The sequence below is a fragment of the Phyllopteryx taeniolatus genome, chromosome 7 (genome assembly GCF_024500385.1).
Source record: "Phyllopteryx taeniolatus isolate TA_2022b chromosome 7, UOR_Ptae_1.2, whole genome shotgun sequence".
Lineage (NCBI taxonomy): Eukaryota > Metazoa > Chordata > Actinopteri > Syngnathiformes > Syngnathidae > Phyllopteryx > Phyllopteryx taeniolatus.
In genome coordinates, this window is record NC_084508.1 from 20,720,659 (window position 1) to 20,737,453 (window position 16,795).

At 42.3% G+C, this 16,795-nt stretch overlaps 1 protein-coding gene and 1 non-coding gene across 5 annotated transcripts in view; one reads left to right on the forward strand and one right to left on the reverse strand.

The window, feature by feature from the left end:
- Window positions 1–16,795, reverse strand: part of rnf13 (ring finger protein 13) — a 67,286-nt gene continuing 50,491 nt past the window's right edge. For 2 of the 4 annotated variants that reach the window (XM_061778298.1, XM_061778297.1), the window contains exons 8-11: window positions 16,310–16,403; window positions 5,183–5,236; window positions 3,967–4,047; window positions 1–1,517 (exon numbers count right to left, since the gene is read on the reverse strand). In XM_061778298.1, coding sequence (XP_061634282.1) covers window positions 1,150–1,517; window positions 3,967–4,047; window positions 5,183–5,236; window positions 16,310–16,403 — 597 coding nt within the window. In that variant the 3' untranslated portion in view covers window positions 1–1,149. Of the gene's footprint in view, window positions 1,518–3,966; window positions 4,048–5,182; window positions 5,237–6,286; window positions 6,607–16,309; window positions 16,404–16,795 lie in introns of those variants that run through there. The other 2 variants (XM_061778299.1, XM_061778300.1) reach the window with 2 other exon arrangements.
- Window positions 4,825–4,896, forward strand: trnag-gcc (transfer RNA glycine (anticodon GCC)). The gene has a single exon. It is a non-coding gene; the product is annotated as a tRNA-Gly (tRNA).

The window sequence follows — 16,795 nt, forward strand, 5'->3', positions numbered from 1 at the left end:
TCATGTTTTTATGCCAAGTTGTTAAGTTTATTAATCAAATGTTACAAACTTTGCCTACTGCAAATTTAATTGTAAACATTGATAAAAGTACCTGTTAATTGAGTGTTACATCATCATTGCTCAGAATTCAGGGCATGAACCTCCGTTTATTTGAACCTCTAAAGCGAAAATATCTACACGTAAACAAAAACGTGGCCACAGTTCAAAAAGTTGATTTGGATTCAGCACATCAAAACTGTCCAAAATCAGCAAAAAAAAAAATCTTAAGACAAATTTGTCGACAAGTGTGATTGCAAAGCATTACCTCTGCCTGTGATTAAAAAAAATAAAAATTACAGCACTGAAACAATAACGTGATCAGCGTCGAGTCGAAATCGACTCAATTTAGTGTCGACTTACAAAATCTGAAGTCATGCAACCTGGTCGCCAGTCCATCTTCTCACAATAAAGCTTCTTGAAAATAAAGACTTTTCTCCTATATTCGCAAATAACTTTTCTATTAATATTATGACTACATTTTTGTAGTGTTCTGTCTTTTTTCACAACTCCTCAAGTGAACAATTTATTCTTTTCCTCTTTCCCTTTTCTATAGCGCCTGTCTTCATTAGCATCGCAGGTGAGCTGGAGCCTATCCCAGCTGACTTTAGGTGAGAGTCGTGGTACACCCTAATTTTCTTCTCATAACATGACTATGAAATGACTTTTTTTGGTTGGTATTATTAAAACTTCATTCTTGCAACACAATGACTTATTTCTTGTAACATGACTTACTGTTTTACTTTCCAGTGATGGGCTGAAACTGCTCTGTATACTGTGTTCTTTCCACTCTGTACTTAAAAAAACGTGGCTGGAGAAGAAGCGGCATAGCAGTTGAAGAAGCCTCAGTGTGTATGTACAGTAAAAAATGATGAGAGAGTGTCACAGTTTATACATATGGTGATGAGTGTATTTACGCATTGCTCTTCTGGACATTGTCTTCGTTTTTCAGGAGTGTCTTATATTAGCGACTCCAATACAGTTGGTATGTGTAGTCCTAGCACAGGTTCCTTCAACACTTCATTCGCTAGCTTGCAATCAAATGTACATCTGAATATGCAGGGAGAGGATATTAAAGTAAGCAGCATCTTTTGAGGGGTTCCCAACAAAGAGTCAAGCTTGAAGTAGGTCGTGATCGTGGCCTTCAGGGCTCGACCGCTGCATCTGGACCACCACGGTCTCCACATTGACCTCCTCCTCGCTGTTGCTGCTTTCGTCCAGCTCGTCGTCCTCGTACTCAGAAGAGGAAGACTCCTGGCCGCGGTCGGAGCGAGATGCCGCCGACATGGTGCCGAAGGAGTGGGCGCTGGTGGAGGCCAGCGAGCGCAGCAGCGGGGTGCTTTCGGACGCCTCGTCGTTCTCTTCGGCGCCGCTCTCCTCTGAGTCGGAGTCGTCCTGCGAGGGGACCACCTTTTGCTTGCACACCGGACACGTTTTCTTGGTTTTGGTCAGCCAGGGGTCCACGCACTTGCTGTGGTAGGCTGTGGGGACAAATGCTCATTAAATGTGGTTCTTAACTAGAACTGCATCAAAAACCAAGGGAATGAGCTACACTTAAATTGACGTCAACTTGTCGAAAATAACCCTCACCCTGAAGAGAGCAAGAGACTGTGCGAAAAAGGTGGTACGGATCTGTTATTTTGGTTCCCTAAAAGTATTCCCAAGTGGAACACAAATGATCGCAACCAAACTGAACTGTACTACTTGGTGACAGGCCTTGAGAGAGAGTGCCAAAAAGTGCAAGGGTACCCTTACAAGTGTTCCCAATGGAATCATACCGAACTGTACTCTAGAGCAGGGCGCTCAAAAGTATAGTACAGTGCAACCTGTTTTTTTTGTATGCCCTAGCTTTCGTACAATTTGGTTTGCCACAATTATTTTGTCAAAGGTTTTTGACACAGATTTTACAGCCACTCCATTCATTTCTCAGTATCGATCCGTCCATATCCGAGGCATTTCGTAAATTATGTAAAAACAAGGAGGCATCGGTGTAATATCCTGTCCAAAGTCAGACCTTCAAAATAAAAGCATGCAGTATAATCAAACAGTTTTACCACGCCTTCTTTGGCTACATGGGGGCTTCAGTGCAATTTAGCTGTTGCACAAACAAAATGGTTTGAGCACGACTGCTAAATAAGCCACCATTTAGCTGAGGTACTTTTATTTTGAAGGCCTTACCTTTGACAGACTGTTACACCAATGTTGCTCCAACTTGACCGGGAAAAGCTTGTTATTGCTTGGAATTCTTCATAAAAGCTGACATTAAGTCTTCAATAAAGGTAAAGGTGATGTTAAATATCATTTAACCACTTCATTAGTCATTGATATCTATGGAAAAGTAGTTATTCTATGTACAACCCCAATTCCAATGAAGTAGGGACGTTGTGGTAAACATAAATGTAAAACAGAATACAATGATTTGCAAATCATGTTCAACCTATATTTAATTGAATAAACTACAAAGACAAAGTATTTAATGTTCCAACTGAGAAACTATTGTTTTTAGCAAACAATCATTAACTTAGAATTTTATGGCTGCAACACGTTCCAAAAAAGCTGGGACAGGGTCATGTTTACCACTGTGTTACATCACCTTTTCCTTTAACAACATTCAATAAACGTTTGGGAACTGAGGACACTAATTATTGAAGCTTTGTAGGTGGAATTCTTTCCCATTCTTGCTTGATGTACAGCTTCAGCCGGGGTCTCTGTTGTCGTATTTTACGCTTCATTAGGCGCCAAACATTTTCACTGGGAGACAGGTCTGGACTGCAGGCAGGCCAGTCTAGTACTCACACTCTTACTACGAAGCCACACTGTTGTAACGTGCAGAATGTGGTTTGGCATTGTCTTGCTGAAATAAGCAGGGGCGTCCATGAAAAAGACATTGCTTGGATGGCAGCATATGTTTCTCCAAAACCTGTATGTACCTTTCAGCATTAATGGTGCCTTCACAGATGTGTAAGTTACTCATGCCATTGGCACTAACACAGCTCAATACCATCACTGATGCTGGCTTTTGAACTTTGCGTCCATAACAGTCCGGGTGGTTCTTTTCCTCTTTCGCGCGGAGGACAAAACGTCCACAATTTCCCAAAACAATTTGAAATGTGGACTCGTCGGACCACAGAACACTTTTCCACTTTGCATCAGTCTATCTTAGATGAGCTCGGGCCCAGAGAAGCCGGCGGCGTTTCTGGGTGTTGTTGATAAATGGCTTAGAAACTTAGTAGAGTTTCAAGTTGCACTTACGGATGTAGCGGCAAACTGTATTTACTGACATTGGTTTCTGAAGTGTTCCTGAGCCCATGTGGTGATATCCTTTACACATTGATGTCGCTTTTTGATGCAGTGCCGCCTGAGGGATCGAAGGTCACGGGCATTTAATGTTGGTTTTCAGGCTTGCCGCTTACATGCAGTGATTTCTCCAGATTCTCTGAACCTTTTGATGATATTATGGACCGTAGATGATGAAATCCCTAAATTCCTTGCAATTGTACATTGAGGAACATTGTCCTTAACCTATTCGACTATTTTCTCACCCACTTGTGCACAAAGAGGTGAACCTCGCCCCATCTTTGCTTGTGAATGAGTGAGCAATTCAGGGACGCTCCTTTTACACCCAACCATGGCACCCACCTGTTCCCAATTAGCCTGTTCTCCTGTGGGGTGTTTGATGAGCATTCCTCAACTTTCTCAGTCTTTTTTGCGACCTGTCCCAGCTTTTTTGGAACGTGTTGCAGCCATAAAATTCTAAGTTAATGATTATTTGCTAAAAACAAAGTTTATCAGTTTGAACATTAAATATCTTGTCTTTGTAGTGTATTCAACACAGATGATCAAACTACACTATTCAGTGCCAAAAGTGCTTAAAGTGTTGAAATCCTTCAGCTTATGTGTCCAGAGAGTGTACATGGAGACTGGACTCACCATGAGAACATGGTAGGACCCGGAGTTTGTCTGCTTCTTCGTACTCGTCCAGACAGATGGCACAAACATCGTAGATGTCTCCTGACAAACAAAGCACATTTTTTAATTGCTTTACTGGCTTCCACTAACACACTTGGTGTTTTCCATCCGTCCATTTTCTTAATCGCTTCGCCTCATACTGACAAGGATGACTTTCCAAGCACAAAGTGAATATGGAACTCATAGAAACTGATTTGAGAGTAGGGTTGGGCAGCGAGAATGGATTGGAACCGGGACTAATAGTAATTTCGGTTCCCAGTTTCGATGCCTAGTCCGCTGACCCCGAAGAAGCGGCGAAAACCAACGAAGAAGAGCACGCACGAAAACATGCTTGTGCCCAACGGCGGCAAACAAAAGTGTGTCTTAACTTTGTGAAAATGAATGACCAGTTGACTCAGTGCAACACTTGGAATAAGAAAATATTGTGCAAAGGAGGCTTTCACGATGTGTAGCGTCTGACGGGCTCCTTCCCACTCCCAGCCTCAACCTACACCGCCCGGATCTTCAATTAAGTCAACTGTCAGTCAATTGGGTGAGTGAAACAATAAAATACGTCTGTGCCAACATTGAGACAGCTAACAAGGTAAACGGTTGGTTGCACTTTTGCATTGATGGTTTTTAGCGTTTATTTTAAAACCAAACGTAAGAGCCGATGACAGAAAAAATAGCTGAACATTGAGCTAAAACTTGACCGTAGCAACTTTACATCACAATGAATTGGGACAAAATCCACACAAACATCTCACAGTATCACAAACACTAACCTTGTGCCTCATCGGTGGGTAAGGAAAGGAATAAACGTTTTATAGCATTTGGTAAGCATTGGTGTTTCAGTGGTAGAATTCTCGCCTGCCACGCGGGAGGCCCGGGTCCGATTCCCGGCCAAATGCAGCTTGACTGTTTAAAGTTTTCTCCGGGCACTCCGGTTTCCTCCCACATCCCAAAAACATGCATTAATTGGAGACTCTAAATTGCCCGTAGGCATGACTGTGAGTGCGAATGGTTGTTTGTTTCTCTGTGCGCTGCGATTGGCTGGCAACCAGTTGAGGGTGTACCCCGCCTCCTGCCCGATGATAGCTGGGATAGGCTCCAGCACGCCCGCGACCCTAGTGAGGAGAAGCGGCTCGGAAAATGGATGGATAGCATTTGGTTCCATCCATTAAAAAAAAAAAATCACCAGTGCCGTGTGAGGTTACTTTCCGTGCCAAAATGCTGAGTTCCGGTGCGTACCCTTCAAAATAAAAGGCTACAAGCTTAAAACAGGAAGTCAAGTTAAAACTTGCACATATAAACCATTTGATGTGATAAAACAGTCCCAAACAACGATTTTAACAATGCTATATTTAACTTTTAGCAACATTAATTAATGAATGGGGGGCACAAGTCAGTGCAAACTGTAGGCCGGTCCCAAGCCCGGATAAATGCAGAGGGTTGCGTCAGGAAGGGCATCCGGCTTAAAACCTTGCCAAACAAATATGAGCGTTCATCCAAAGAATTCCATACCGGATCGGTCGTGGCCCGGGTTAACAACGTCCGCCACCGGCGCCGTCAACCTGCAGGGCGCTGTTGGAAATTCAGCTACTGTGGGTCGAAGTCGAAGTCAAAGAAGAAGAAGAAGAAGAAGAGGTGGAAAGCGGGTTCTTCGGCAGAAAGAGAAGAGGAAAACACAGAGCCTAGAACTGAATGTGGGGACTTTGAATGTTGGGACTATGACAGGAAAATCTCGGGAGTTGGTTGACATGATGATTAGGAGAAAGGTTGATATATTGTGTGTCCAGGAGACCAGGTGGAAAGGCAGTAAGGCTAGAAGTTTAGGGGGAGGGTTTAAATTATTTTACCATGGTGTAGATGGGAAGAGAAATGGAGTCGGGGTTATTTTAAAAGAAGAGTTGGCTAAGAATGTCTTGGAGGTGAAAAGAGTATCAGATCGAGTGATGAGGCTGAAATTTGAAATTGAGGGTGTTATGTGTAATGTGATTAGTGGCTATGCCCCACAGGTAGGATGTGACCTAGAGGTGAAAGAGAAATTCTGGAAGGAGCTAGATGATGTAGTTCTGAGCATCCCAGACAGAGAGAGAGTCGTAATTGGTGCAGATTGTAATGGACATGTTGGTGAAGGTAATAAGGGTGATGAAGAAGTGATGGGTAAGTACGGTATCCAGGAAAGGAACTTGGAGGGACAGATGGTGGTAGACTTTGCAACAAGGATGCAAATGGCTGTAGTGAACACTTTTTTCCAGAAGAGGCACGAACATAGGGTGACCTACAAGAGCGGAGGTAGAAGCACACAGGTGGATTACATCTTGTGCAGACGATGTAATCTGAAGGAGGTTACCGACTGTAAGGTAGTGGTAGGGGAGAGTGTGGCTAGACAGCATAGGATGGTGGTGTGTAAGATGACTCTGGTGGTGGGGAGGAAAATTAGGAAGACAAAGGCAGAGAAGAGAACCATGTGGTGGAAGCTGAGACAGGACGAGTGTTGTGCAGCTTTTCGGGAAGAGGTGATACAGGCTCTCGGTGGACGGGAAGAGCTTCCAGAAGACTGGACCACTGCAGCCAAGGTGATCAGAGAAGCAGGCAGGAGAGTACTTGGTGTATCTTCTGGCAGGAAAGGAGAGAAGGAGACTTGGTGGTGGAACCTCACAGTACAGGAAATCATACAAGGAAAACGGTTAGCTAAGAAGACGTGGGACACTGAGAGGACCGAGGAGAGGCGAAAGGAATACATTGAGATGCGACACAGGGCAAAGGTAGAGGTGGCAAAGGCAAAACAAGAGGCATATGATGACATGTATGGCAGGTTGGACACTAAAGAAGGAGAAAAGGATCTATACAGGCTGGCTAGACAGAGGGATAGAGATGGGAAGGATGTGCAGCAGGTTAGGGTGATTAAGGATAGAGATGGAAATATGTTGACTGGTGCCAGCAGTGTGCTAGGTAGATGGAAAGAATACTTCGAGGAGTTGATGAATGAGGAAAATGATAGAGAAGGGAGAGTAGAAGAGGCAAGTGTGGTGGACCAGGAAGGGGCAATGATTAGTAAGGGGGAAGTTAGAAAGGCATTAAAGAGAATGAAAAATGGAAAGGCAGTTGGTCCTGATGACATTCCTGTGGAGGTATGGAAGCATCTAGGAGAGGTGGCTGTGGAGTTTTTGACCAGCTTGTTCAATAGAATTCTAGTGCGTGAGAAGATGCCTGAGGAATGGAGGAAAAGTGTACTGGTGCCCATTTTTAAGAACAAAGGTGATGTGCAGAGCTGTGGCAACTATAGAGGAATAAAGTTGATGAGCCACACAATGAAGTTATGGGAAAGAGTAGTGGAGGCTAGACTCAGGACAGAAGTGAGTATTTGCGAGCAACAGTATGGTTTCATGCCTAGAAAGAGTACCACAGATGCATTATTTGCCTTGAGGATGTTGATGGAAAAGTACAGAGAAGGTCAGAAGGAGCTACATTGTGTCTTTGTAGATCTAGAGAAAGCCTATGACAGAGTACCCAGAGAGGAACTGTGGTACTGCATGCGGAAGTCTGGAGTGGCAGAGAAGTATGTTAGAATAATACAGGACATGTACGAGGGCAGCAGAACAGCGGTGAGGTGTGCTGTCGGTGTGACAGAAGAATTTAAGGTGGACGTGGGACTGCATCAGGGATCAGCCCTGAGCCCCTTCCTTTTTGCAGTGGTGATGGATAGGCTGACAGATGAGGTTAGACTGGAATCCCCGTGGACCATGATGTTTGCAGATGACATTGTGATCTGCAGTGAAAGCAGGGAGCAGCTGGAGGAACAGTTAGAAAGATGGAGGGATGCACTGGAAAGAAGAGGAATGAAGATTAGCCGAAGTAAAACAGAATATATGTGCATGAATGAGAGGGGTGGTGGGGGAAGAATGAGGCTACAGGGAGAAGAGATGGCAAGGGTAGAGGACTTTAAATACTTGGGGTCAACCGTCCAGAGCAATGGTGAGTGTGGTCAGGAAGTGAAGAAACGGGTCCAAGCAGGTTGGAACGGGTGGAGGAAGGTGTCAGGTGTGTTATGTGACAGAAGAGTCTCTGCTAGGATGAAGGGCAAAGTTTATAAAACAGTGGTGAGGCCAGCCATGATGTATGGATTAGAGACAGTGGCACTGAAGAGAAAACAGGAAGCAGAGCTGGAGGTGGCGGAAATGAAGATGTTGAGGTTTGCTCTCGGAGTGACCAGGTTGGATAAAATTAGAAATGAGCTCATCAGAGGGACAGCCAAGGTTCGATGTTTTGGAGACAAAGTTAGAGAGAGCAGACTTCAATGGTTTGGACACGTCCAGAGGAGAGAGAGTGAGTATATTGGTAGAAGGATGATGAGGATGGAGCTGCCAGGCAAGAGAGCTAGAGGAAGACCAAAGAGAAGGTTGATGGATGTCGTGAGGGAAGACATGATGGCAGTTGGTGTTCGAGAGGAGGATGCAGGAGATAGGCTCTCATGGAAAAGGATGACGCGCTGTGGCGACCCCTAACGGGACAAGCCGAAAGGAAAAGAAGAAGAAGAAGTCAATTGGGTTAGTCCCACCCACACTGCCTTTTAGTTCACAGGTTTGATATTGATACTGGTTATAAAGAACCCAGAGTCAAACGTTCATTTTAGTCTATGCTGCGGGCTGCTTAGAAAATGGATGTTCATAATTTGGTCACCCTTTATTTAAACCATGAAAACTTTTTTGACCCAGCCCCCTAAAATTGTTGCAATCGAGAATCGTTTGGAACCGGAATCGAAATAAGGAACTGGAATCGCTCAATTTCAAATGATGCCCAAACCTATTTGAGAGTCAATGTTTGGATCATCTCATTCGAGCATGGAATGTCCCCCCCCCCCCCCCCCCCCAAAATAAAATGAATCAAATCAAACCATAGCTCCATTGTCATGGATACATTACAAGCTACTTAGAGCAAAACTGTGGAAAAAAACTGTTGAGCGACGCTATTAGACGTAGTCAGATTGTACAGTGAGGGACGAGGGGCAAGTGGGGTGTGTGATGGTCATTTTGATTGATCCATGCGCTGGTCGACTCCCAATCTCGGTATGACTTTTCCGAACAAGCCTCTTGAAGAAGTGAGTTTAAAAATTTACCAACTCACTCCCTTTTCAAATTCCACATTTTTTTCCCTCCTTTCTTCCTGGAGCGGGCTTGAAGGAGGGTAGACTTTTGTGAGCTTCTGTGTTTACGTAAGCTCCTAGTGAGCATGTTTTCCTCTGGTGTCCTCGCCAGGGCCGCATTTGACCTTATATGGACGCCCAGTCACATCCACCACCGCCTTCCTCCTCTATCTCCACTTCGCTTCCTCTTTTTCTCTCCCACTGACAGCAACTGAAACTTTAAGACAAAGTTTTCACTTCATCTGTTATTTGCTTTCAGCACACATGGATCCCTCATACATCTAGGAAGTGGTGAATTATAAGCACAAAATACAAGACCAAACTTGGGTAGTGTTTCAATACAAACTGTCAATTTCAGTAAATAATCAGTCAGTCGGCCTATTTAAAGGGTGACAACTAATCACTGCTGTTTGGTGACATGGTGTGTACCACACTAAACATGGACCATGGAGGAAACGAAGGAGAGAGTTGTCTCAGGAGATTAGAAACAAAATTATAGACAAGCACATTAAAGGTAAAGGCTATAATACCATCTCCAAGCAGTTTGATGTTCCTGTGACTACAATTGCACATACTATTCTGAAATTTAAGATCCACGGGACTGTAGCCAACCTCCCTGGATGTGGCCAAAGGAGGAAAATAAATGACAGATTGAAGAGATGTATAATATGAATGGTAACAAAAGAGCCAAGAAAAACCTCCAAAGATATTAAAGGTGAACTCCAAGGTACAGTGGGTACGGAAAATATTCAGACCCCTGAAATCTTTCACTTTTTTTATATTTCAGCCATTTGCTAAAATCATTTAAGTTAATTTTATTACACATGAATGTACACACAGAGCCCCATATTGACAGGAAAAAAAAAACGGAATAGTGAAATTTTTGCAGATTTATTAAAAAAAGAAAAACTGATATATCACACAGCCATAAGTATTCAGACCCTTTGCTCAGTATTTAGTAGAAGCACCGTTTTGAGCTAATACAGCCATGAATACTTACGGCTGTGTCATATTTCAGTTTTTCTTTTTTAATAAAGCAGCAAAAATTTCAACAATTACGTTTTTTTTTCTGTCAATATGGGGTGCTGTGTGTACATTAATGAGGAAAAAATCTCCTTAAATGATTTTGCAATATAACAAAGAGTGAAAAATTTAAGGGGGTCTGAAAACATTTCCTACCCACAGTATATCAGTGTCAGATCACACCATCCGTCGTCGTTTGAGCCAAAGTGGACTTCATGAGAGACGACCAAGGAGGACACCACTGTTGAAAAGAAATAATAAAAAAGCGAGACTGGAATTTGTCAAACTGCATGTTGACAAGCCACAAAGCTTTTGTGAGAATGTCCTATGGACAGACGAGACAAAACTGGAACCTTTTGGCGAGGCACATTAGCTCTATGTTCACAGACGCAAAAATGAAGCATACCAAGAAAAGAGGACTGTCCCTACTGTGAAACATGGAGGAGGCTCTGTTATGCTCTGGGGTATCCATGCTGCATCTGGCACAGGGTGTCTTAAATCTGTGCAGGGGACAATGAAACTGAAGACTATCAAGGTATTCTTGAGAGAAATGTGCTGCCCAGCGTTAGAAAGCTTGGTCTCATTTGCAAGTCATGGGTCTTGCAACAAGATAATGACCAAATTACCTGCTGAGAAGTGCATAAGTCTCATTGAAAGTTACACAAATCGTTTCGTTGCAGTGATTGGCTCAAAAGGTTGTGCAACAAAATATTAAGGGTAACATCCTTTTTGTCCAGGCCTGTTTCCTGAGTTTGTTTTTTTAAATAATTCTGTTGAACCACAATTCAAAATCAATATCTGATTTTCATTGTGTAATTTTCTTGAAATTTGTATTTATTATTAGTTTGGTCAAATTCTCATTATTTCTGTGACCATTGTGGGTTTTTCCTTTTCATTAACAGAGGGGTACCAACAATTTTGTCCATGTGTATTTTGTTCAAATATACAGTATATCTATAATAATATTGTATATTACTATACATTTTTGTGTATATGTTAATAACAATTAAATGGATTCAAATTTGAAAAATTCCAACAAAAAAATACAACGCTGTGGCGTGATGCATTGTGAAACCCTGCAACATGCAAACTGCCAAGATCATCTTTACTACTCCACAGAGAAATTGCTAACATGAAGGGACCTAATTCAAAGATACCCCCAAGCATCTACTTGAGGTGACATGCTTACTTGTGAGATGAGGTAAAAAAAATAAAATAACACATTGCCTAAAACTGCGGCATCCACTATAATGGACGCCAGGTCTCACTCTCAATTAATCCCTGGTTGCATAATACACTCAACATAAGCGCCTTTATCCCCAAAGGATAAAAACAGGCAGTAACTGCTGCTATCTCAGTTCATAGGCACTTTTGTTTACACAAGGAGATTTAAAAGTTAACTGCATAGCCCATTTGAACCATGTTGCTAACCATAATAGCAGCACCTAAGCAGTCTGTTGAATTAAAATGTGGAGTCTTACAGGCTTCCACTTGGATAATAATAATAATTCATTTGATTTATAGGCGCCTTTAAGGTCACAGAAACATCGTAAAAGAAAACAAGCAGTACAATAAAATAACAGAACAATAAAACAATTAAAATGGCAACTGTATGGGAACAATGTTATTATCATGTTCCCTGTGCAGTTTTAGAGATCATTTTACATGTTGAAACCTAATTTCTAATATTATCCACAAAATTGTATGAATTTATTCCGAACAGAGTATTTTCTTCATTTTTTAGCATTTCTCTTGGCCGCACAACTTCCATCCAGTAGGATGTTCGATTTTTTTGTCTAACTTTTAGCCTTTACGTGTTGCTGCCTTCAAAATCAGTAGTGACGGTTGATGTAATTTAAACTAGTATACTAGCAGTGGGACCTTATCTTGTGCTAAATGAGAATTGTTAAGTACAATTTCTTAACATGTTTTCTTATGTAAAGTCATGGCTTTAAAGCCATCAATACACACACACACGTCTTCTGCAAGAATTGCCCCCCATGTCCCTTAAAAGCACCCGAAGACAAATACAGCAAGTTGACATTCATTAAACCTGCTCAGGCTTTCTTAGGACTTGAATAACTGGTCGGGTGCCTTTTTTAGAATTATAAGAGGAGAGTGCTCTAGAACTTGTAAATGCAAATACAAGGCATTAGCCTCACTGCCCATGCATTTTACATTTTTTTTCTCCACAAGCAGGGATATGCAAGTTGTGAAATAATGGCTCTCGTGTGGGAAAAAAGTAAGATTGTATAGTATTCATTAGATCTAATTATATCAATTTGTCCCATTTTATTTCTTGTGATTTAATTTGCCAATTTAAAAAGCTGTCCTTCACTATCCGTATGCAATCTCAGAAGGCATCTTGGCAACATGTAAAGCTTTCAAATTCCCAGTATTCCTGAAAACAGATCAATAAAAAGGACATACAGTTCATCACAACTCATGTCCCCTTCTTTTTTGTTCTTTATTAATCAGCTAGCCTTCCAGCAGCGTCCTCGCATCTCTGAGGAGCCACGCTGTCCCACTGAACTTCAGATGAGCAGTGTGAAGCGTGCTGGCAGGGACATGACACTCAGCGGAAGACAGGCCACCAGAAACAGCCAAAGGTGTGCAGAGTGGCGCTGAATGAGAGAGCTGTTCTGTGCCCCCAGCCCTGAGAAACTGCAGCTGCTCTGTTCACTGCAGGTTTGTGCGCGTGTGTGTGTGTGTGTGTAGGCATCAGGATAGAAGTCAAGAGTTGAGAAGGAGGGGCTTCCAAATACAGTCACCTCCAAAATGATTGGAACAGCAAGGTCAATTCCTTTGTTTTTGTTTTAAACTAAAGACATTTGGGTTTCAGATCAAACGATGAATATGAGACAAAAGTTCAGAATTCCAGCTTTTATTTCATGGCATTTAAATTTAGATGTGTTAAACAACTCAGGACAAAGCACCTTTTGTTTGAAAGCCACCCACTTTTCAAGTGAGCAAACTTATTGGAACAGACATTATTAAATTAACTTAAAGTGAATAAAATTTAATATTTGGTGGCATAACCCTTACTTGCGATAATTGCATCAAGCCTGCGAGCCATTGATGTCACCAGACCATTGCATTCTTCATTTGAAATGCTTTTCCAGGCCTTTGCTGCAGCCTCTTTCAGTTCTTGTTTGTTTTGGGGGTTTTCTCCCTTCAGTCTCCTCTTCAGGAGGTAAAATGCATGCTCTGTTGGGTTAAGGTCCAGTGATTGACTTGGCCAGTCTAAGACCTGCCACTTTTTCCTCCTGTTGAAAGTCCTTTGTTGTGTTGGCAGTGTGTTTTGTGTCATTGTCTTGTTGCATGATGAAGCTCCCCCCGATTAGTTTGGATGCATTTTTCTGTAAATTGCCAGACAAAATGGTTTTGTAGACTTCAGAATTCATTCTGCTGCTACCATCATGAGTTACATCATAACTAAAGACTAGCGAGCCCGTTTCAGAAGCAGCCATGCAAGCCCAAGCCATGACATTACCTCCACTATGCTTCACAGATGAGCTTGTGTGTTTTGGATCATAAGCAGAGCCTTTATTTCTCCATACTTTGGCCTTTCCATCACTTTGGTGGAGGTTAATATTGGTTTCATCAGTCCATAAAACTTTGTTCCAAAACTTTTGTGGCTCATCTCTGTACTTTTATGCACAATCCAATTTGGCCTTCCGATTCTTTTTGCTGATGAGTGGCTTGCATTTTGTGGTATGGCCTGTATATTTCTTCTCTTCTTCTTCGAGCAGTGGATTGTGATACCTTCACCCCTGCCCTGTGGAGGTTGCCAGTGATGTCACTGACTGTTGTCTTTGGGTGTTTCTTCTCAGCTCTCGCAATGTTTCTGTTATTAACTGCTGTTGATACCCTTTGCCGACCTGTTCAATGTCTGTTGTTCAGTACACTAGTAGTTTCTCTTTTTTTCAGGACATTCCAAATTGTTGTATTGGGTATGCCCAATGTTTGTACAATAGCTCTGATCGATTTTCCCTCTTCTCTCAGCTTCAAAATGGTTTGTATTCTCCCGTAGACAGCTCTCTGGTCTTGTTTGTTCATGGTTGCTTAACAGCAAATGCACGTTTCACAGGTGAAACCCAAAGCCAAAAACAAGAACTATCTAATATTTAAGCAATCAATCGAAAAGGCAACACCTGAGCAACTAGAAACACCCATCGGTCACATGTTCCAATACTTTTGCTCACTTGAAAAGTGGGTGGTTTCAAACAAAAGGTGTTCCGTCCTGAGTTGTTTAACACATCTTGATTCTGAACTTGTATCTCATCTTCATATTTTGATCTGAAACCCAAATATCTTCAGAATATAACAAAAACGAAGGAATTGACTTTGCCGTTCCAATACTTTGGAGGGGACTGTATGTGCCACAAGCTCTAGGTCTTGACAGAATTTGATGGTGATTCTCGCCACCAAAACTGAGCGCGGATGATGCAAGGCCCTGCAATCACACTGGAACCAACCAAGCTAAAATGGCAGAGTGACGCTGACAGGCGCAGCAGCTGCTGTTACATAATTCTGTATATTGATACAGATCCTTTGTCTCACGCTGCTATTGTGCACCAGTTACTTGGACAATATAGAGTTCACTGTAAACCATCTTTAGACTGTACATTATCTATGGACATGTGAAGCCTATTTTGTCAAATTTATTCAAGCATAATATGAAAATCATATCCATCCTTGTTCTTTTTTGACCATACAGAAGTGATATAAATTTGTATTTGTAGGTTGCACTGCATCATACTGAGAGCGCTCTCAAATAATTGTTTTTTAGTGTCACGTGAAAGCCAAACTTGGCGGCTGTGGCACAGTTGGTAGAGAGGGTCATCCAGTGACCGAATCCCGGCTCCGACTGTCCGCATGTCAAAGTGTCCTTGGGCAAGACATTGAACCCTAATTTGCTCCCAGTGGGCCTGGCAGCGCCTTGCATGGCAGCAGCCGCCAACTGGTGTATGAATGTGTGTGTGAATGGGTGAATGTGAGGCTTTGTAAAGCGCTTTGGGCACTGTGATAGTGTAGATAAAGTGCTATATAAGTGCAGTCCATTTACCATGTAAAAAAAACATTGCGGCACGTTTGAAGTTTGCTAAAGAGCACTTGGATGTTCCACAGCTCTACTGGAAAAATATTGTGTGGACAGATGAAACCAAAGTTGAATTGTTTTGGAGGATCACACAATGCCATATGTGGAGCAAAATGGCACAGCACACCAACATCAAAACCTTATCCCAACCGTAAACCGGTGGAGGGCGCATGGTATGGTATGGGCGTGGTTTGGTAAATCTGGACAGCTTGCTATCAACAATTTAAAAAAAAATGAATTTGCAAGTTTATCAAGATATTTTGCATTAGAACTTGAGGCCATCTGTCCAACAGTTGAAGCTCAAAAGAGGATGGGTGTTGCACCGGGACAAGGATCTAAAACATAGAAGCAAATCAACAACAGAATGGTTTCAGAAGAAGAAAATTCGTGTTCTGGAGTGAAGCAGTTTAAGTCCCGACCTCAACCCGACTGAGATGCTGTGGCATGACCTCTCAAGTGCTATTCACACCAGACACACCAATAATTTTGATGAACTACAACAGTTTTATAAGAAGGAATGGTTCAAAATTCATCTTGATCGTTGTGCACGTCTAATATGCAACTACAGAAAAAGCAAGACCGAAAGAATGTTTGTTTAAAGGTACTGTGAACACTCTGCCATGTGCCGCTGATTCTCTTGTTTGATTGGCTGGTATGTTTGCTATGATGTCTGTTTACATAGCTGACACATCAAGCTTGATCAGGCTTTACTTGAGCTGAACTGTTCCACTTCTGTGTCACCATACAACTCGACTGTTTATCCTCTCAACAGCAAGAAACCACTTTTTTCCCAGTTTGGCCTGAGAACACATTCTTAACCCTCAGTCATGTGTCCACTCTCCACACAGAATACCTCTGATCATCCAGGGAGAGTTTTGAAAGAAAAAAAACCAAACATTGGAATCTATAATAATCCGATTAGCGCCAAGGTGGAAGAATGACGTGTCAATGCACTGGTTATCATGCTCATCTGGGCCAAATTGTGAGAAAGCACATGGAGTATAAATATAAATCCCTACAATAACAGGACAAAGAATGGGAGAGGTACTTACCTTTTTTAAACTTGTGTATCGGAAGTTTCTTTAACTGATCTTTGCGCAGGCGGCTCCTCCGAGCCCTGTGTCGATCTTGGACAAACTTTGTGATCTAGAAACAATGAGACCATAAAAAGTGTCCATTATCTTATCATCATATCATATTGCTCCAGTAGCGCAGCCAAATTGATGAGGTTTGACCTTCTCTGAGGTCTAGGTCAGTGCAATGCGGACCAAAAGGACATTGGTGTTGGATGTGTCTCATGGTTTGTATTTCTTCGCATTGGAAGTTCGGGACATTTGCATATTCCCATTAGTGGAACCCCGACTTATGAACACCTCAATTATCGAACTATTTTATTTACAAACCACAGTACAAACAATATATTTCCCATTGGGCGAACCCTATCGCAGTGGGCATATGTTTCATTCATCACGTTTGGGCTGGGCGGTGCGCCGATTGTGGGGAGGCGATCAAAATTGGTCCAAGAAAAGCAATGGACA